The sequence below is a fragment of the Oncorhynchus tshawytscha genome, linkage group LG02 (genome assembly GCF_018296145.1).
Source record: "Oncorhynchus tshawytscha isolate Ot180627B linkage group LG02, Otsh_v2.0, whole genome shotgun sequence".
Lineage (NCBI taxonomy): Eukaryota > Metazoa > Chordata > Actinopteri > Salmoniformes > Salmonidae > Oncorhynchus > Oncorhynchus tshawytscha.
In genome coordinates this window covers 55,451,060-55,472,328 of record NC_056430.1, presented here as the reverse complement: position 1 = coordinate 55,472,328, position 21,269 = coordinate 55,451,060, and the positions used below count along the sequence as shown (strand labels likewise).

Genomic DNA, 21,269 nt, shown 5'->3' with positions numbered 1-21,269 from the left:
TACCCAAGTCTCCCCCACTCATGCGCATACCCAAGACCATTTGCCAATCAATACAGCTTTATTCTTATCCACTGTTCAATTGCTGGCCTGAATGCCCTCTTGCATCCCTGAAAGACACCCAAGCCAACACAGCAATCAATGAGGAATGCATTGAGAATTAAGGGTAAGTAAACTGTTTTTAAATGTTCACCCCCCACTACCTCTGTCTTTTCTCTGTCTCTCCGAACCCTCTGCCCTCTGTTTAGAAGAGTGGGTGAAGTCTGAATAATCTGTGGTTTGGTCACTTTATGTAGTCCCCCTCTAGTGATTCGTTCAAGATTAGCCTCATAGGCGGCAGGGTAGCCTAGTGGTTAGCGTGTTGGACTTGTTACTGGAAGGTTGCAAGTTCAAAACCCCGAGCTGACAAGGTACAAATCTTTCGTTCTGCCCCTGAACAGGCAGTTAACCCAATGTTCCTAGGCCGTCATTGAAAACAAGAATTTGTTCTTAACTGACTTGCCTAGTTAAATAAAGGTAAAATAAATAAAAAAAAGATTACAAGGATGCCCAAAGTCAAATAGCACTTTAAATGCAATTTGATTATCCTGGAAAATCTATTGTCATAGTGATGCTTGTCATGGATCCAAATCCTTGTCATAGATTTCCAATTATGTAAGTGCTTGATATGCAGCACTCGTCCAGGCGGAACTTTTGTTGTTGTTGGTCTAAACTCCACAATCACCTCCACTATAAAATGACTGGCCAGTGTAGATTTTGCACTACTACTGTACAGTAAAGAATCTTTGTACTACCAAGTGCGCATTTGTCCACTATGTGCACTTGGTAGTACAAAACACATGACATTTGGATGACATGCTTGATTTATTTAATTGCAACACTGGATTTAGATGCTGATTTTCTGGCTTAGGAAACATACAGACCGCATAGGTTTTCTTTGTTTCTCACTCTTCTACATTTCCAAAATGAAATCAAAAGTATATGACTAACTGGAGAGGCCCATAACAGCTTCATTCATTCAAAAGGCCCCATTTAGCCTGGTGTTAATGTAGTGTGAAATGTAGGCCACTCGTCGCCTACCTGTTCAACGAAATGGTCATATTTTTCTCTCTGTGTGTTCAGGTGCTCTGTGTGACATTGACGAGTAAAGATAGCTGGGAAAATTATGTTTTGTGTTTGTCACAGGGAAATGATTAAAGTCAAAGTTTGAACAGCACCTTTTTTCAAGTCAGCTAAACCCTACACTATAGGCCTATACTTTCCCTTTCTTTCTCCACCCCCTTATGCCTTAGAGCAGTAGTTTTCAACCTGGGGTACCTGGCCTATCCACAGGGGGTACTTGGCAAGACTGCACTTTGGGTAGAACAAATTGTGATTGGGGGTTTATTAACTAAAAGAGGTTGTGAATCACTTATTTTTGAGTATCCATTTGAAATAGTGGTCATTGAATCGTGTCATAGACAATCCTATCCTCTCTCACACTCCAAATATGCCGGCCGTGATGGGCATGAGCCAGATTCACTGACATTGCCTTTCCTTTCACCAGACTCATACAGCTCCCAGCTAAGCTCAAAAAAACATCCGCAACTTTTCAAAGCCGTTTGCTTAGCGCCCCTCATGCTCTTGTGTGGATGATTGCATCACAATCCAAACGGCAGGATGTGGGAGTTAGAGGCCGAGCTTCCAGTGAGTACATGCAATGGAAATGCAATTCCAGCTGTAGACTCCCCAGGGAATTAGCATTGTATGAGTGTAACTACGGAATAATGCATTTGTACAGGCATATTGTGGGTCAACATTGGGCCCCCGTTTAAAAATAAGCCATTCAAGAGCAAGATGGCTCATAGATACGTGGCTGTGACACATATACAGGAAGTTACTCACAATAATGTTACTCAGCTGTCTAGGATGGTATTTCACTCATTTTTTAAATTCCCACAATTATTAGCTACTTAGCTGGGTATATTGAAAGAACCGGTGCTCCCCCTTGTGGCTGTAACATAAAACCTCAGCTCATTTGGAAAGGATATTGAACAGTAGCCTACTTCGACAAAGATATCACTGAAAAGAGACCGCTATAGGCTCATACAGCTAGTGATAATTTGGTTGGTAACCTCTTTGTCCTTAAGCTATTGCACATGAGCTTGGAGAGGAAGTGACATTCCACAGATATCAGTAGTCCTTTCGCAACAGAGTAGACCGTAGTCTCTAACTTGTATAGCAGGACCCTTATCTTTTTATTGTAATGATGACTAAGTACTTCACACTAGAGAAGTCAATTAGTCAAAGCCCAGAAGAGGGATGAAAATAAAGTCATGTACAATACTTAAGCAATAAGGCCCGAGGGGTTGTGGTATATGGCCAATATACCACAGCTAAGGGCTGTTCTTAAGCGCGACGAAACAGTGCCTGGACACAGCCCTTAGCCGTGGTGTATTGTCATATGTCACAAACCCCCAAGGTGCCTTATTGCTATTACAAACTGGTTACCAAAGTAATTAAAGCAGTTAAAATAAATGTATTTTACCCGTGGTATACCACAGCTGTCAACCAATCAGCACTCAGGGCTCAAACCAGCCAGTTTACAATTGTATTTAAGTGTTCAATAAGAAACCCCTAACCCAAATAAATGATCCCCTTCAGCTGTAAATAATTATATGAAGGGCAAAGAGCTAAAGCAAGCCATAAGCAAGTGAGTTAAAAGAAATTCCATACATTTTTCAGTTAAGGGTTCTAGATCTCTGAAATCTGTCACTTGTGGTTGTTCCTGGGACAGGAATTGGACAGGACACATTGTGTACACAAAATGTCAGACAAATCATTACATTACAGGCTGGTGTATTCAACATTTATTTGTCATTTTAAAAACAGTTTGGGACAATCAACATATAAATACATCTCTCCCACACACAAAATAGGCTGTGCACACAGCACCAGACAACACATGCGCTCACACACGTGTGCACTCTTGCACACACACTCCTTCACTCAACCCAGGCCCCTGAATAGGATCTCAAAATGTGCAATCACAACAAATGAACAAAAACATTATTAAACTGCATAATCCAGTCTCCTCAAGTAGTCCTCAACAACAGGCAGAGCTTCCATCACTCTGGGGTATTCACTAAGAACCAACTGGAAGCAAACAGGCCAAAACGGGGAGGGACCTACCTGAACTTGTCCAATAAGAGATTCCCGTTTCCATTGCCAAACTTTTTGCTTCATTTTGCACTAATGAATACACCCCTGAACACATTAAAAAACACATTCACCCTGCCCGGGTCGCATATCATATCAAATACTTAATTTGTGATGGGGAAGCAATACACATGTAAAAGAAGGGTACATACTTAGAAATTAAGGCTTGGGATAAACACAAGGATAAATATGTCCACTGGCCACTAAAGTATGTTTGGGGTAGCTGAGATTGGCAAAATAAAATATCAGTTTGTTAGGACTGGGGATGAATCAAATGAGTTCAAAAAATGATGTTAAGTCCCTCTTCTGGTCAGTGATTCTGTCTTTCTTTCTTTGTATGGATGGGGATGTAAAACGAACATGGGAGACACAGCAGTCAAAGTTCCTTTCCATATTGAGGGAGATTTTTCAGATTCTTAAGTGTTTTTTGCCACGTTAGGAAGCGTGAGTCAGTTTGTAGTCACTTCCCCTTTCCAGATAGGCCCCTCCGGAGACTGATGAACAGGCTGGTTTGCTCGTGTCAAACACTCCACTAAGATGCTTTGCCCAGTTCAATCTTCTTCTGGATGGCTTTTGCAGAGTGGTATATCAATGAATCAATGAGTCCAGCCACTGGGAAAAAGATACAAGATACAGTATATAAAATGACATATCTCTGACACACATACAGTAGAACCACTGTCCATATGGTTAATTCCAACAAATGAAAAACATCTACCTCCAATACTGCATGGTACCTCCAAACTGAGAAAGCCATCACTAATTATAAACTAGATTAAATTATATTGAAGATGTAGTGAGTGAAACATGTGTTTTCTATGTGTACTGTATTTGTAAAATGGGAAAGTCAAAACATCTGCGTACGCTATCCCAGTGATAACAATTTAAAAAACATTTAATAATGAAATAAGCTTTATGCAACATCTTTAGCAAACCCATTACACCCTTTTGTTTGTCTGAGTGCAGAGGTGCCCACCTGTAAAAACACCCCCTATGATGGCACACACTCCTGTAAGAAAATGAGTGAATGATCTGAAAAAAGAGCAAACATGTTAGATGTAACACACATCTTATTATTTAAATAGGCTACACAATGACAATGCTACAGTTGAAGTCAGAAGTTTACATACACTTATGTTGGAGTCATTAAAATAAATTGTTCAACCACTCCACCAATTTCTTGTTATCAAACTATAGCTTTGGCCAGTTAGGACATCTACATTGTGCACAACACAAGTCATTTTTCCAACAATGGTTTACAGACAGATTATTTCACTTATCATTCACTGTATCACAATTCCAGTGGGTCAGAAGTTTACATACACTAAGTTGACTGTGCCTTTAAAACAGCTTGGAAAATTCCAGAAAATGATGTCATTGCTTTAGAAGCTTGATAGGCTAGTTGACATCATTTGACTCAATTGGAGGTGTACCTGTGGATGTATTTCAAGGCCTACCTTCAAACTCAGTGCCTCTTTGCTTGACATCATGGGAAAATCTAAAGCAATCAGCCAAGACCTCAGAATTTTTTTTTGTAGATCTCCCCAAGTCTGGTTCATCCCTGGGAGGAATTTCCAAATGCCTGAAGGTACCACATTCATCTGTACAAATAATAGTTTGCAAGTATAAACACCATGGGACCACGCAGCCGTCATACCGCTCAGGAAGGAGATGCGTTCTGTCTCCTAGAGATGAATGTACCTTGGTGCGAAAAGTGCAAATAAATCCCAGAACAACAGCAAAGGACCTTGTGAAGATGCTGGAGGAAACAGATGCAAAAGTATCTATATCCACAGTAAAACGAGTCCCATATCGACATAACCTGAAAGGCCGCTCAGCAAGGAAAAAGCCACTGCTCCAAAAACCACCATAAAAAAGCGAGACTACGGTTTGCAACTGCACATGGGGACAAAGACCGTACTTTTTGGCGAAATGTCCTCTGGTCTGATGAAACAAAAATAGAAATGTTTGGCCATAATGACCATCGTTATGTTTGGAGGAGAAAGGGGGAGGCTTGCAAGCCGAAGAACACATCCCAACCGTGAAGCACGGGGGTGGCAGCATCATGTTGTGGTGGTTCTTTGCTGCAGAAGGGCCTGGTGCACTTCACAAAAGAGATGGCATCATGAGGGAGGAAAATTATGTGGGATATATTGAAGCAACATCTCAAAACATCAGTCACTCCTCCGGCGCCGACAGAGATAGCCGCATCGCTTTCCAGGGAAACTATGCAGTATTTTGTTTTTTTTGTGTGTTATTTCTTAAAATGCTGCCCCAGAAAATCTTAGGTTTTATTACATACAGTCAGGAGGAACTATTGGATATAAGAGCAATGTCAACTCACCAACATTACGACCAGGAATACGACTTTCCCGAAGTGGAGCCTCTGTTTGGCCTACCACCCAGGACAATTGGTCGGATCCCAGCCGGCGACCCAAAACAACGACGCCGTAGAAGGGGCAGACGGAGCGGTCTTCTGGTCAGGCTCCCTAGACGGGCACATCGCGCACCGCCCCCCGAGCGTACTACTCGCCAATGTCCAGTCTCTTGACAACAAGGTAGACGAAATCCGAACAAGAGTTACCTTCCAGAGAGACATCAGAGATTGTAACGTTCTTTGTTTCATGGAAACATGGCTCACTCTAGACACGCTATCTGAGTCGGTACAGCCACCTGGTTTCTTCACGCATCGCGCTGACAGAAACAAGCAACTCTCTGGTAAGAAGAAGGGCGGGGGTGTCTGCCTTATGATTAACGAGACGTGGTGCAATCACAACAACATACAGGAACTGAAGTCCTTTTGTTCACCTGACTTAGAATTCCTCACAATGCCGACCGCATTATCTACCAAGAGAATTCTATTCGCTCATAATCACAGTCGTGTATATTCCCCCCAAGCAGACACATCGACGGCCCTGAAAGGACTTCATTCGACTATGTAAACAACATATCCTGAGGCTGCATTTATTGTAGCTGGGGATTTTAACAAGGCTAATCTGAAAACAAGGCTCCCAAATTCTATCAGCATATCGATTGTGCTACCAGGGCTGGCAAAACCCTAGATCACTGATATTCTAACTTCCGCGACGCATATAAAGCCCTCCTCCCGGAAAAGCTGACCACGACTCCATTTTGTTGCTCCCAGCCTATAGACAGAATCTAAAACAGGAAGCACCTGCGCTCAGGTCTGTCCAACGCTGGTCCGACCAATCGGATTCCATGCTTCAAGATTGCTTCGATCACGAGGACTGGGACATGTTCCGCATAACGTCAAACAACAACATTGATGAATACGCTGATTCGGTGAGTGAGTTTATTAGCAAGTGCATCGGTGATGTTGTACCCACAGCGTCTATTAAAGCATTCCCCGACCAGAAACCGTGGATTGATGGCAGCATTTGCGCAAAACTGAAAGCGCGAACCACTGCTTTTAATCAGGGCAAGGTGACCGGAAACATGACCGAATACAAACAGTGTAGCTATTCCCTCCGCAAGGCATTCAAACAAGCTAAGCGTCAGTATAGAGACAAAGTGGAGTCGCAATTACACAGCTCAGACACAAGAGGAATGTGGCAGGGTCTATAGTCAATCACGGACTACAAAAGAAAAACCAGCCCCGTCGCGGACCACGATGCCTTGCTCTCAGACAGACTAAACAACTTTTTTGCTCGCTTTGAGGACAATACAATGCCACTGACACGGCACGCTACCAAAACCTGCGGGCTCTCCTTCACTGTAGCCAACGTGAGTAAAACATTTAAACGTGTTAACCCTCGCAAGGCTGCAGGCCCAGACGGCATCCCCGGCCACGTCCTCAGAGCATGCGCAGACCAGCTGGCTGGTGTGTTTACAGACATATTCAATCAATCCTTATCCCAGTCTGCTGTTCCCACATGCTATAAGAGGGCCACCATTGTTCCTGTTCCCAAGAAAGCTAAGATAACTGAGCTAAATGACTACCGCCCTGTAGCACTCACGGCCGTCATCATGAAGTGCTTTGAGAGAATAGTCAAGGACCTCCACCCTAGACCCACTCCAATTTGCTTACTTCCCCAATAGGTCCACAGACGATGCAATCGCCATCACACTGCCCTAACCCATCTGGACAAGAGGAATATGTCACCCACGACTCAATCATCAAGTTTTAAGACGACACTACAGTGGTAGGCTTGATTACCAACAACGACGAGACGGCCTACAGGGAGGAGGTGAGGGCCCTCGGAGTGTGGTGTCAGGAAAATAACCTCCCACTCAATGTCAACAAAACAAAGGAGCTGATCGTGGACTTCAGGAAACAGCTGAGGGAGCAGCCTCCTATCTACATTGACGGGACAGTAGTGGAGAGGGTGGAAAGATGTAAGTTCCTCGGCGTACACATCACGGACAAACTGAAATGGTCCACCCACACAGACAGCGTGGTGAAGAAGGAGCAGCAGTGCCTCTTCAACCTCAGGAGGCTGAAGAAATTTGGCTTGTCACCAAAAACCCTGACAAACTTTTACAGATGCACAATCGAGAGCATCCTGTCGGGCTGTAACACCGCCTGGTACGGCAGCTGCTCCGCCCATAACAGTAAGGCTCTCCAGAGGGTAGTGAGGTCTGCACAACCCATCACCGGGGGCAAACTACCTGCCCTCCAAGACACCTACAACACCCGATGTCACAGGAAGGCCAAAAAGATCAAGGACAACAACCACCCGAGCCACTGCCTGTTCACCCCGCTATCATCCAGAAGTTGAGGTCAGTCCAGATGCATCAAAGCGGGGACCGAGACACTGAAACAGCTTCCATCTCAAGGCCATCAGACTGTTAAACAGCCATCACTAACATTAAGTGGCTGCTGCCAACATACTGACTCAACTCTAGCCACTTTATTAATGGATAAATTGATGTAATCATTATATCACTAGCCACTTTATATAATGCTTACATACCCTACATTACTCATCTCATATGTATGTACTGTACACTATACCATCTACTGCATCTTGCCATCTTGATGTAATTAAATGTATCACTAGCCACTTTAAATAATGTTTTCATACTCTACATTATTCATCTCATATGTATATACTGTACTCTATACCATCTACGGCATCTTGCCTATGCCGTTCGGGCATCACTCATTCATATTTTTATGTACATATTCATATTCATTCCTTTACACTTGTGTGTATAAGGTGGTAGTTGTGAAATTGTTAGGTTATATTACTTGTTAGATATTACTGCATGGTCAGAACTAGAAGCACAAGCATTTTGCTACACTCACATTAACATCTGCTAACCATGTGTATGTGACAAATAAATTTGATTTGAGGAAGTTAATGCTTGGTTGCAAATGGGTCTTCCAAATGGACAATGACCCCAAGCATACTTCCAAAGTTGTGGCAAAATGGCTTAAGTACAATGGTGTCAAGGTATTGGAGTGGCCATCACAAAGCCCTGACCTCAATCCTATAGAAAATGTGTGGGCAGAACTGAAAAAGCATGTGCGAGCAAAGAGGCCAACAAACCTGACTCAGTTACACCAACTCTGTCAGGAGGAATGGGCCAAAATTCACAAGGCAATGCTACCAAATACTAATTGAGTGCATGTAAACTTCTGACCCACTGGGAATGTGATGTAAGAAATAAAAGCTTAAATTAGTAATTCTCTATTATTCTGATATTTCACATTCTTAAAAGAAAGTGGTGATCCTGACTGACCTAAGAATTTTTACTATGATTAAATGTCAGGAATTGTGAAAAACTTAGTTTAAATGTATTTGGCTAAGGTGTATGTAAACTTCTGACTTCAACTGTATATGGATTTTCAATTTTGTTTGAAGCTACCTACCGCTGTTTCTCTGTGAATTTCACCATCATGGGGGAGAGTTCATATAATACAAACACCCCAGGTAGGCCCTGGTCTCCGATCAGCCCATTGGCTACTTTCTCATGTCGGGTCACAGAGAATTGGTTTGTTTTAACCACCTGTAAGACACAAGCAATACAAAAGACTTCCCTGTTTGTGCATGAAGCCTAAGTACCTTTCTTAGCATGCATAAACAGTCATGCACAGGGAAATATACAACAATTAATAATGAATTCCCTTAATTTATTTTATAGCTATATCACATTTAAATTAACTCCATCAAATAGCTACAATTTGTTGGTACGGTCAATAACTACCCACCCGAGTTCATTTCACAGCTGTCATGTCTAATGTATACTCACCTCTCCATCCCATTTCACATAGATGGTTGGGACAATCTTCACAAAGTACTGATACATCATGGATGCTGGAATAAAACAAGTGATTGTTTTGTAATGTGTAGCAGCAGAGCCCATGTAGTCTGCAGAAATGCAACATTTCACTCAGCATGAAGGCAGGGTGGCGCTATAGATTGACACCACATAATTAGCAGGCTACACACCGATGAGCATTCTGAGTCTTTTTGGTGAGCAGGATCTTTTTGCTCTGTTCACCTAAAAGAGTCATTCACTTGGCTCACAAACAACTCTTCATTCAGTGCTTAAACATTTATGAAAAGAAAAATAGCATATTTCTAATGTAAAGCCTAAAACGTTGCCTACCATTATCTCAGATCGTGAAACGCGAGTTCAAAATACATTTTTTACATGACAAAATTACATTCACATCAACGGGGCTGTAGTGGAGCGAGTCGAGAGCTTCAAGTTCCTTGGTGTCCACATCACCACCAAACTACCATGTTCCAAATACACCAAGACAGTCGTGAAGAGGGCACGACAATGCCTTGTCCCACTCAGGAGACCAGATCCTTAACAAGTTCTACAGCTGCACCATCGAGAGCATCCTGACTGGTTGCATCACAGCCTGGTATGTCAACTGCTTGGCATACGACCACAAGGCTGCTACAGAGGGTAGTGTGTACGGCCCAGTACATCACTGGGGCCAAGCTTCCTGCCATCCAGGACCTCTACTAGAAGTGTCAGAGATAGGCCCCAAAAATGGGCAAAGACTACAGTCACTCAAGTCACAGACTGTTCTCTCTGCTACGGCACAGCAAGCTGTAGGGGAGCACCAAGTCTAGGTCCAAATGGCGCATGTGACAAATACATTTTGATAAAAAAATAAAAAACATTACAAAAAAAATCAGTCAAGAATTACCATCTTCAGAGAATGTTAGTATAACTTATCTACAGATAATCGATGCCTGGGGCTCAAATTTGCAGTATATCCTTTCACAGATGTGATTCGGTTCTCGACGTTCACAAAAGGGATAATTTCTATCGGGTCAACCCATCAAGTGACCGGAAGTTCTTTTTTTTTTACTGACTCGGATCTTTTCAACGAATCTGTTGACTAACTTCGTTCATTTGAGTCAGTAATGCCCAGAGCACGGTGGACCCCTACCGTCGAACAACTCTTGGCGAAATGCATTGCTTGACTGCCGTGAGTGTGATTCATTCGCGAAATGCAGGAACACAATTGATTCGTTCTCGAGTTTGTTGAGCAGTCTGTGTATGTTATGGTTCTTCAAAGCTGTGTCCATCATAATATTCAATAGTCAATTGCATTCATTTTTGCACCATGCTATCAACTATCTATTCCAGGTCGCAGTTGTAAATGAGAACTTGTTCTCAACTAGCCTACCTGGATAAATAAAGGTGAAATAAATGTGACAAAATCTGTTCTCTATGCTGCCTGCAGCTTTATCTATTTTTCCTGCGCACACATGACAGAGTTGGTCGGAACGCGTTTGAATCCTGCTGTAGAATTCATTGCAGCTAGCAGGTCAAAGGAACGACTAAAATGAACGACTCACTCAGAAAAACGAATCGTTCACGAACTGATCTTTGTCTCCACTGCGTTGGTTTCGCAATCCTCTCAAGTAATGGCCGCCTGTTAGTACAGCATTCCAAACGACCTAGTCTCATCGAAAAGGGGTTTCTTCTCTAGTGACCGATAACTCACATTACGCAATAAACCAAGGTAAGTGCTGCTTAAAGCGAATAATAGTGATGATAGAAAAATATATAAAGTCGGGCGTTAACTATCTTTTCAAATGTCTTCAAGGCCTGACCTAGGTGACATGCAAACCAGTTAGCCAGCCAAAACGCAGCTAGCTAGCTGGGTAAACAGAAGCTCGAGATAAAGGGTGGACAACGTTCGTGACATTAGCTACATATCAATCTGTTTTCGGTGGCAAATGTCTGTCTTGTGCAAATAACGTTGATAGTTTAGCTAGCTAACTCCGCTAGCTTAATTTACCTTTTAAGCTTAGCCACTGGTGTAGTCTTACGACGTAGCAAGCTAGCTACAAACGCCTAGCTAGCGCAACTGATTCATGAACCTGCCCTGTATTTTGATGGTTGTGCTTTCTTTCAATACAGATGCCAGTGGCAGTAGGACCGTATGGCCAGCAACAGCCAGCCTGCATTGACAGAATTAAAATGGGATTCATGATGGGCTTCGCTGTTGGGATGGCAGCTGGTGCCATGTTTGGAACCTTTTCCTGTCTAAGGTTAGTTAAGTTAACCCAACGTCTAGCTATCTACCAATTACAAGTAAGCCTACACTGAAATGCAATACACTTTGTAAGAATGCAATAGTGTGTTTGGGCATCATATTTCTTTACATGTTTTTGTCGCAGGCATCCACACTGCATATTGTGGTTTGTTCAATAGAACTCGATTGTTTTTTCATTTTGTTCAAATGCTGTATTTTTTCTTCCCTCAGGGTTGGCATGAGAGGCAGAGAGCTGATGGGAGGAGTTGGGAAGACGATGATGCAGAGTGGAGGCACATTTGGTACATTTATGTCCATTGGGATGGGCATCCGCTGCTGAGACCACCTACCATACTTACTGAAAATTACATAGTGGGACTTTTGTCATAACTCATTCCCATGTCACACTTTGTCCCAGAACGATGGAGAAATGTCAATAAATGCTGTGATTTCAATTGCTGGTAGTAGGCCAAATGTTTGATGTGGGGCTTTTGATAAATGGGATGACTAACCTTGTGGTGCTGCAACATCGGTACCATCCAAAGGATTGACGATACCAGGGTAGTCTCTCCCGAAGGACAGATGCTTGATAAAGTGAGTCATGTTGATCTGTAGGACAACACAAATAAGTGCTCACGTGTATGGAGAACATTGCCTGGGCAAGACAAGATTTGTCAAATGTACTTACGTTGTCTAGTCCAAAACTCTGCAGATCATGAACTGAAAATAATTGGAGACAAGATGTTAGTAATGCTGTGATCTGATAGCATCATCAGTTATGTTCTGGCAGTTATGAGGGCTTACTACTCAATCTACGACTCTCCCATTACAAGTTATAATTGTTGAGCCCTCCGAAATGTGATCTAGATTACTGCTTGTACCACCTCCAATAAAGATCAAACCAACAATCACACGCTGGTTATTCAAAAGGACTGTTTTAAACCACAAGTTAGAAGCAGCTTTGGTTGTCTTCGCTAGGCTTTAATTTAATAACAGGGTCAATTCTGACTGACAACCTCTTCATAAACAAAGTTTGATATTTGACTGGATCAATTTAGAAGGGAGGGATGTGGCCTGAGTGCCAGTCTGTTTGTGCTCTTACGCCAACTCATTGTCATGACAAGGACAGCAAGGGAGTAGAGAAGAGCACAAACAGATCTGGGACCAGGGCAAGGGGGGGACGTTTACTACAAAAATAAAAGCTACAAAAAGATGGACTTACTTTCCACAGCGTGCACTGCAGAAAGAAGAGAGAAGAGTCACTATATGACGCATGTTGGGCTACATAGAAAAAGAGGATGGCCAAAGGCAATATGCCTCTGAAGGGGGTTCATCACATCTGGTATTTCATATATGGCCAAATTCTTATCAAAAAGGGATTCTTGTCTCTTATTTCTGCCTTTAAGCAGACATGGACAGTAGTACTAGTCTAGCAAATAAAATCAGCATTGAGCTGGTGAATTCTTCTGCTCTATACTTTCTGTACATTGTGTTGATGACAAAAGAAACCTTTCAATGCCTCCAAGCAAGTTGAGAGTATAGTACTTTGGGCCTACAACTTCATCTGGTTATGTACCATGCTACTCTATCAGCAATTCTTGAGAAATTAGTTATTAGGGTAAATGAAATTACAACAGTGCCTCAATGACAAATATGCCTGTATTGTCACACAGTTACAAAGGTTACATCAGTAAGAATTTTTATAGTAACGACTTCTGTTCTTATGCCCGCTTCCACAGTTGGAGTGCAATTCAGACTTCTGTCAAGCCGAGTAACATGATTTAATTTGTAAAATCCATTGCAATAAATGTTTTGCAATCAGTATGCCAAACACATTAATACATTTCACATTCATATTTATCCAGAGTGTAATTGTCAATGCAAAATAACTTGATTAGTATGTTAGTGTTATCAGTAGGCAACAATGATAAAGCAAGTGAGTCAATTATACATTTACAGTCAAAACGTTACATTTATATGTAGAAAAAAAGAGCTACTTAGTTTGACACATTTTCACCTCTGCCATAAAGATCAGATGTTTTCATGAGAAATAAAAGAGCTACAATTAATTACTGAGATTGCAGCGGATCCTATTAGAAAAGAACGGAAGAAGTCTAGCATAAGACATCGGAAGGAACGATGAAAAAGAAAAACATGCACCATTTACAAAAGGATTTACGAGTGTTTTACTGGAAAGATTAGTTATGGATGCACTAGAAATGCCTACTGGCATAGTGACTTGCAAGTGAACTTACCGGTTAACATAGGTCTTTCCTTGCTATCCTCTGAGAATGTGCTAGGGGCAAACTACACTACAAAAGGGTCTGTACCTGGTCTGAGACAGACTGTTTTAATAAATCACAAGGTGTTTCTGGTAACAAGTAAGCAATTTTCGATTTCCAACCCAAATCAGTCTGCTACCCGTTTGTCTTTATGCAATTCAGAGGATTGACTTTGTCATGGGTATTGATGGAAAACAGAATTCTTATTTTCCTTTGATAATTGAGATAACACCAGGGGACCAACCCATTTCGACCAGGGTTGCGTTTACATAGGCAGCCCAATTCAGATCAGTATGAATGCACAAATCTGATAAAATTTGTGGACAGTCAGAAAAAAAGACTATACAGAAAGAAAATCAGATTTGGGTTGTCCACACTTAGGATAGTAAAATGCAGGTCTTACCATGAACATGGGACTGCTGGAAACTCTTTCCAGGGGCAAAGTGGAAATTTCCTGCCACCTAACAAAAAAACAGACAAAGAGTTTAAAAGAAAGAGACAATGAACGAAATATTTGCAGATTGAAAATGTATATAAATGCATTAAAGCACCTCACAAAATATAACTCCCAGTTACAGTACACTTCCATCCCTATTTCTTTTTAAATAACCACACAGAATTATGCTCCCAAAAATGATGATTCATTTGTTGTTGTTTCTAACAAATCATGTTGTTTCTAACCTGACCATTTGAAGACCAGGCAATGGTTTAAACACTGTCAGCCATTAAATAAAACATTCCCTTTTGGAGTGTAAATCAGAGTGCGAGTATTGACTATTCTTTTGATTATGAACTTAGCCAAATTATCCGTTGAAGACTAGTTACCTTGTTGACCTCCAGAAAGCCGTAGATCTGGCAGCCCTCGTTTTTCTGCTCCTGCATCTTTTGGCTGAAGCCCTCCCTCTTGCACTGCTCGATGGTGTCGGGGTTCTTGAAGGCCCAACCCCGCCTACGATAGGCTTCTCGTACATCATCGCAGGTGTTACAGCACCTACAGAAAAGCACAGGATATATGTCAATGTCACATTAAAATTTTGGACAATATATAATCTCATTCATTCATGGTCTATGTTCTGAAAAATATCTAAGGTCTTAAAAAGGTGGGGGCAGTCATATTTTAAAACAAAACCTCAAATACATTGTAGCAAGTCCAATTTCACAGTCAAGGGATTTTAGTTATGAAATTGACAGAGAAACCCCCTTTTCCATCATGGGAAGATGGTGTAGTAGATGCACTGTATGTTCTGTAATGCCTTGGAAGGCATTCATGTCTTGGAAACTCACTTCAAATCTTCCATCTCTGCTCCGTAGCAGCTTTCACAGCGCTCAGGATCTAGCTTACTGGGGTCAAAAATGTCACCTTCCTCTTGTCCCAAATCTACATGAGATGACAAAACAAATTCCATGACCCAGTGAAAAACATGAACTATTTAATATAATTCATACAGCTTATATTTTCCCATGAGGGAAAACCGCACTGCTCTCCAAGGTGTAGAATGCTCTTCAAGAAATATAATGACATTGCAAGCTAATTAACAAGATGGTTACCGTGCTTCTCTGCCTCTGTAGTGACAGGATTGCTCTCCTTGTCGAGTCTTTGCTTGAACAGGTTGTGTTCCACATCCAACTGCTGCTCTCCAGCAACATCCATGGCATCAATGCTTAGATCTGAAGGACAAGGTGGTGTTACAAATGTCATATACTTCAACTGTGCAATTACCCTATAGCTTCATGTACATTCCTAAAGAGATTACCGAAGATTTGAAGTAGTCCTAACCTTACGCATTCAGATAAAATGTCATATTTTGTTCCTTGTCCTTGTTTATAATATCATATAAACAAGCACATATAGGGGTTAATTGTGCACATGTAAGTTAATGTGATGATGCATGCTAGGTCTGAACACAAGTATTTTTCTAAAGTTACTTACAGGCACATGGCATGTTAGGAAATATCACATCAATGTTGATTTTCAGTTTGTCTCCTCGTGATGTGTCCACAAACAATTCAGGATGGACCTGGGTTGGCAGAACGATATTAATTTTTGCAAGTCATAAAGCAGTGTACTTAAAGTGTGGACCGGGCCCAATAGCTGGAGTTTCAAAGAATTGTGGGTAAAAGTTATGACATATGGCTTAATAAGAAAAACACAACATTTGTTATATTCTAATCATCCTCAAATAGGCCAGTCATTGTATTTTAGCACTATACCCACCATTGAAATGTTTACTATTCCCAGTTGCCCAGGTGGCAATGGAGTGTCTGATTAATCAGTCTATAATACACAATTAATTGTTATATACAGCCTGAAACATTGAAGTGCAAAATCATGTAAATGTTCCTTACAATCCAGAATGTTGAACATATAGATATTTTTATGTACTCTGACGGTTGTCTGTGCGGCTTGTCCTGCAGCCGCCCTACATTTTTTACAACATATCCACATGAAAGTATTGTTTACACTACTTTTTAGAGAGCTGGTAGGTATATGGTTCTGTTGGCTTGTATTTCCGGTGTGCATTTTAAATCTACTGACACAACCGATGTAAACACAACCGAATTACGTTCCCTCACATTTAGCTGGCAGTGGCAAACCTACCAGCTCTTTAAAAAGTTGGGTAAGCAATACTTTCCTTACTTTACCAGTTGCACAGACAACCAGTAAAGTTAAAATGTAATTTTATTCAACATTCTGGCTTGTAAGGAACAGTTAAACAAATTTGCACTCCAATGTTTCAGGCTGTATATACCAATTAATCATGCATTAGAGCCTGATTAAATCAGACCAAAATTTTACTTGATATTTAATTAGACATTCTTTTAAATCGCAAAGGGCTTGGCTGAAAGTTTGAATACCACTGTCTGTCTTAAGAGTTTACAAACTAGAATAAGTGTGACATGCAAAGCTTGAACCTAAACAGAGTAGCTAGCTAGATGTTTAGTTCCCTGTTCTCCTAGCCGACTAAACTCAACGATTTACAATGGAGATGAGCGGCGACTAGTGTAAATGCAAGCTATTCTTTGGGTGCTGAAATATGCTTTTGATAAAAACGTTCTTTTATGCGATGTTGGAACTCCAGTCCGCTCTCACAATTCGCCGCTCAACTCCATTGTTCTCCTAGTTGCCTGTTCTCCCGTAGAGAATCGTTCAGTGTGGTCCACACAGAGCTAGCCTCTTTTATGAATTATTATTTTACCCCCTTTTTTCTCCCAAATTTCATAGTATCCAATTGGTAGTTTACAGTCCTGTCCCATCACTGCAACTCCTGTACAGAGGCGAAGGTCGAGAGCCGTGCATCCTCCGAAACACAACTCAACCATGCTGCACTGTTTCTTGACACAATGCCTGCTTAACCCGGAAGCCAACCGCACCAATGTGTCGGAGGAAGCGCCGTACAACTGGCGACCGTGTCAGTGTGCATTGCGCTCGGTCTGCCACAGGAGTCGCTAGTGCGCAGTGGGACAGGAACATCCCTGCTGGCCAAACCCTCCCTTAACCCGGATGACGCTGTGCGCCACCCCATGGTTCTCCCGGTCGTGGTCCGGCAAAGCCTGAACTCGAACCAGGTTCTCTAGTGGCACAGCTAGCACTGAGATGCACTGCGCCACTCGGGAGGCCCTAGAGCTAGCTTCTTAACCACATACCTGGCTGGCATACCTACACTAGTGTACCTGACTATTTTCAGAAAGAAATCACATTAACTCACCTCCTTAGTGAGATAATACTGCAACTCTGAGAAGAACAGGATCAACATGATGAGACCACTTATGATGGTGACTGTAAAAGGGGTAAAGACAAAAATGCATGTCAGAATATCACCAAATCCCATTGATTTTTAGCAAACTATTGTAGCTAGTCATCCGTTTCCCCCCCAGATGTAGAAACACTTAACATAAGGTCTATGCTTTATGTAGGCTTACCCTGGAGTGACGTTTTGATAACCATGTATATCTTGTCGGAGAGAGATTTTCGGCGCTATTTGGAAAAAAAATATTAATTTTCCAGATTGGAAAATGCTAATTAGCATCAAAACAAATCACTGCAAGCTCCTGCACATAATCTTTAGCTTGCACCTTTGCTAAGAGATAAATATAAAGAAATGTAGCCAATGTATTAATTACTACATTTAGCTAACATTAGATATTTAATCCATAGATTTTTACCGTTGTCCCAATTCGGCAGTCTCCTCCAGATCATCATGTCATTTGTAGTTCTTAAATGAATGCCACATTAGCAGCTAATTTGTGTTTCATTTGTTGTGGGTACAGGCAAATAAATTGATAAGTCACCATGTCTGAGAGTTACATGGTTATCAAAATGTCACGCCAGAATAAACCTACACAAAACACAGACCTTATTAAATGGTTCTAGAATCCCCTATGGTAAAAATTAATGGTGAAAAAACGATTGTAACCATTTCCCTGTTTGACCGCTAGGTTTTATGGGTATTACACTCATACTATGGTACTCTATAGTCCAAGGACCTTACATGTTCTGTTTAGAAGCGAATTGGCTCTGGCAGACAAAACAGCCAATACTACCATACAGACATGAATCGATTCTCAACTACGGTACGGTTCTAGAAACGTAAAGCCCTCACATAAAAATAATTTCACAAATGCTAAATATACACTTACTGTACGCTGTTTTAACAGTTGCAGCTGACAGTATTTTTCAGTGACAACACGTTTGTGGCATCTTCTTCCGTTTACACACAGGTGTTCTTAGCTAGCTAATTCGTACGCCTCTGCCTTCTGTCTGTTTTCCGTAAACAAGCGCTCTAAACATGAAAATATGGCTGTGTAGGAACCCGAACAATAAAATGTCTAGTAATGTAACATTATTTCTGGGTGATATGAAAAGGTACATTCCTTTCGTCTCCAAAAACCGTACCGCAAGTGATGCGTTTTAACGTTCAGAACGAGCATCGGGGCTCTTAACAAAAGTTCGCCGGCCAGAAGATAATATCGTCAATATCGGCGCTCAGGGTAGTTAGCGTCTATGAATGGGTTATGCTACTGCTAGCAATTGGGGATAGTATTAGTGTTATGCTTGTTAACTAGAACTCTGCACAAAAATACTCACCTGTAGCTCCACCGCATGTTTTAATTCGGAAATCCTCAAGCGTTTTCGGATATGCATCAAATTGTTTCAGTTTATTTAGTGTGTCCATCTTCTTTCATACCATCGGCTGAAAGAATTCCTGACACATCAGTCCTCGACATTCACTTCCGGTACACAAGGCATGCATGCGTAAGGAACCAATCAGCGTTGACCGCATTAGGGTCAGTATATGAATTTACTTGACTACAATTTGGGAGTTTTGTATAAACTAGCAGAATTAAAGGCGCTTCATGGTCAATCTGATGTCTGCATTGGCCATGCAGTATTTACAGCAGAAGGCAGGGCATTCATACTTATTGCTCTTTGCAGAGCTGTTGTGAAGGAAGTTGTCTAGGAAGGGAGTTAGTTTATACACAGGGCCGGTCCTTGCCGTTCTACCGCCATTGGCGAGACCAAAAACTAGAATAGTTCCAGTAAGCAAAATGACGTTAAAAAGAGGTCTAAAATACGAATTTTCCAGACTTTGAAGTTAGGTTCAATTTAGGTTCTGAATGAAAGGGGAAAGTTTTTTTCCCCGTATGTTTAAAATGTTTATTTTCCAGGACGTTGAAAAATATGTATTTTCCTGATGTTGAAATCCGGTTCATTTTCAGTTCTGAATGAAAGTTGAAAATAAGTCATTTATAGACGTTTATGTTTGGGCCAAATCAAGTCTGGTCCAGACCGGACAAAGTCTGAACCATACATAGACGTCTATGATTGGTTCAGATTTGGTGCGGACCAGACCAAAAATCTGTCATTGGACGTTGAAATCAAGGCCTGTCTGGACTGCACCAATTTTCAACCGTCCATGTTTTAGGCCCACCGTTTGTAAAACAGGCCATTGCATTGGCTTTATTAATCCTGATTCCCGTGACTAAATAAATGTGGCTATTTAAACTCTGAATATCAGCTACCCAACTTTTTCAAGAGTTATCGCGAGCCTATTTGCAATGTGTTTACACAGCGGGAAATGCAGAAGTATTTTATTTTTTGCTATGATCAGCTTGTCAAAAATGTACAGATACAAACTTGAAACCACTGATCATGACAATAGGGTGAAACTCCTGGACATAATTTGTGATTGTCAATTCCATACTGTCCATTTTACTTTGACCTGTCCTGTTTTTAGGATATGTTGTTAACAGCGCATTGTTTATTTGATTGAGCGCCAATTAGGTTAGGCTATTTGATCGGAGAAACCTGCATGATGTAAAAAAGTGTAGGTCCACATTACGTTGTCATACACTTCATGTCCAGCCTGTTGGCTCCAGAAAAAGCCAAATTTATACCATATACTATATCTGATACAAGATTTATGTTCATTTTTTGGGGGGAACGTCTGTGGAGCGCTGGGAATGGACAAGCAAAATATTTTGTGCTTGACAAAATGGGCATTGCTTTACCAAAGGGCGGCATCAGCGCTTACCTAAAAAGTACATATGCTACTGGTTGAGAGAAATTGTTTTTGGGCAGAATTATGAGGTTTTATGTGGTGGTGGTGCGTCTTGATCAATTTAGCTCAGAAAATGCTGCCCTAATCAATCTGCCGCCTAATAATGAGCAGGCTAGCGGTGTTTATACAGGACCTCCCGCCTCACGCATCACCAACCAATCATGTCAATGCGAAGCTCCAAGTAGCCCTCCACAAAGTTACAATATTTGAAATGCGCATAGCGGAGCTGTATGGAGCTTGATTTGGCTTCTGAAGCTCCGCGATTGAGTCACATCCTCCAACCACATTTCGGATCAAGCATAAATTGGCTTTTAGAACAATCGTTTTCAGTAGTAAACAGACGCTGCGGTTTAATTCTAACATTAGATTATTCAAATATCCAAACTTGTTTTGTATATAATGCTATATAATGCTTCAGGGCAAATTTTGTTAGTATTTTGGCATGTTTTTCTAGATTCAGAACTTAAACATTTATAAAGGAAACATTATCCCTTAGATCTAGCACAGCAAATACGTCAATAGTGTAAGCATACGTTGACAAAGAACATCTTAAGGGGGTAGCCATCAGTGACGAAGTTAACAAATACTCAAGATATATTGCCTCAAAATAAAAGTTCAATATAAACATTTGTAAACTATGAAATGATTAATTTGAAAATATCCAATAACAATTCTGATCTTTCAGCGAGCAGACGTTTAGAATACAATCTGACAAGAGATGTTTTACAGAGTTGACAAATTATTTTTATCCATTCAAGG

The 21,269-nt window shown here is 41.3% G+C and overlaps 2 protein-coding genes across 5 annotated transcripts; one reads left to right on the top strand and one right to left on the bottom strand.

The window, feature by feature from the left end:
- Window positions 1–2,818: 2,818 nt before the first annotated feature.
- ergic3 (ERGIC and golgi 3) lies at window positions 2,819–19,214 on the bottom strand. 4 transcript variants are annotated; one of them, XM_024444804.2, is made up of 15 exons: window positions 19,037–19,195; window positions 17,872–17,926; window positions 17,658–17,728; window positions 15,881–15,968; window positions 15,499–15,618; window positions 15,235–15,328; window positions 14,776–14,941; window positions 14,354–14,411; window positions 12,891–12,905; window positions 12,357–12,388; window positions 12,181–12,277; window positions 9,412–9,476; window positions 9,032–9,168; window positions 4,172–4,227; window positions 2,819–3,807 (listed from the first exon to the last, which is right to left on the bottom strand). In XM_024444804.2, exons 1-15 carry the CDS (start codon window positions 19,091–19,093, stop codon window positions 3,728–3,730), a joined length of 1,191 nt encoding a protein of 396 aa, XP_024300572.1. In that variant the 5' UTR covers window positions 19,094–19,195; the 3' UTR covers window positions 2,819–3,727. The 4 variants fall into 4 exon arrangements, with proteins under 4 accessions (XP_024300572.1, XP_024300588.1, XP_024300580.1 ...); XM_024444820.2 differs by lacking the exon at window positions 17,872–17,926 and having other exon boundaries at window positions 19,037–19,214; XM_024444812.2 differs by lacking the exon at window positions 12,891–12,905.
- romo1 (reactive oxygen species modulator 1) lies at window positions 10,993–12,579 on the top strand. Its single transcript, XM_024444878.1, has 3 exons — window positions 10,993–11,152; window positions 11,554–11,684; window positions 11,900–12,579. Exons 2-3 carry the CDS (start codon window positions 11,554–11,556, stop codon window positions 12,006–12,008), a joined length of 240 nt encoding a protein of 79 aa, XP_024300646.1. The 5' UTR covers window positions 10,993–11,152; the 3' UTR covers window positions 12,009–12,579.
- Window positions 19,215–21,269: the final 2,055 nt, after the last annotated feature.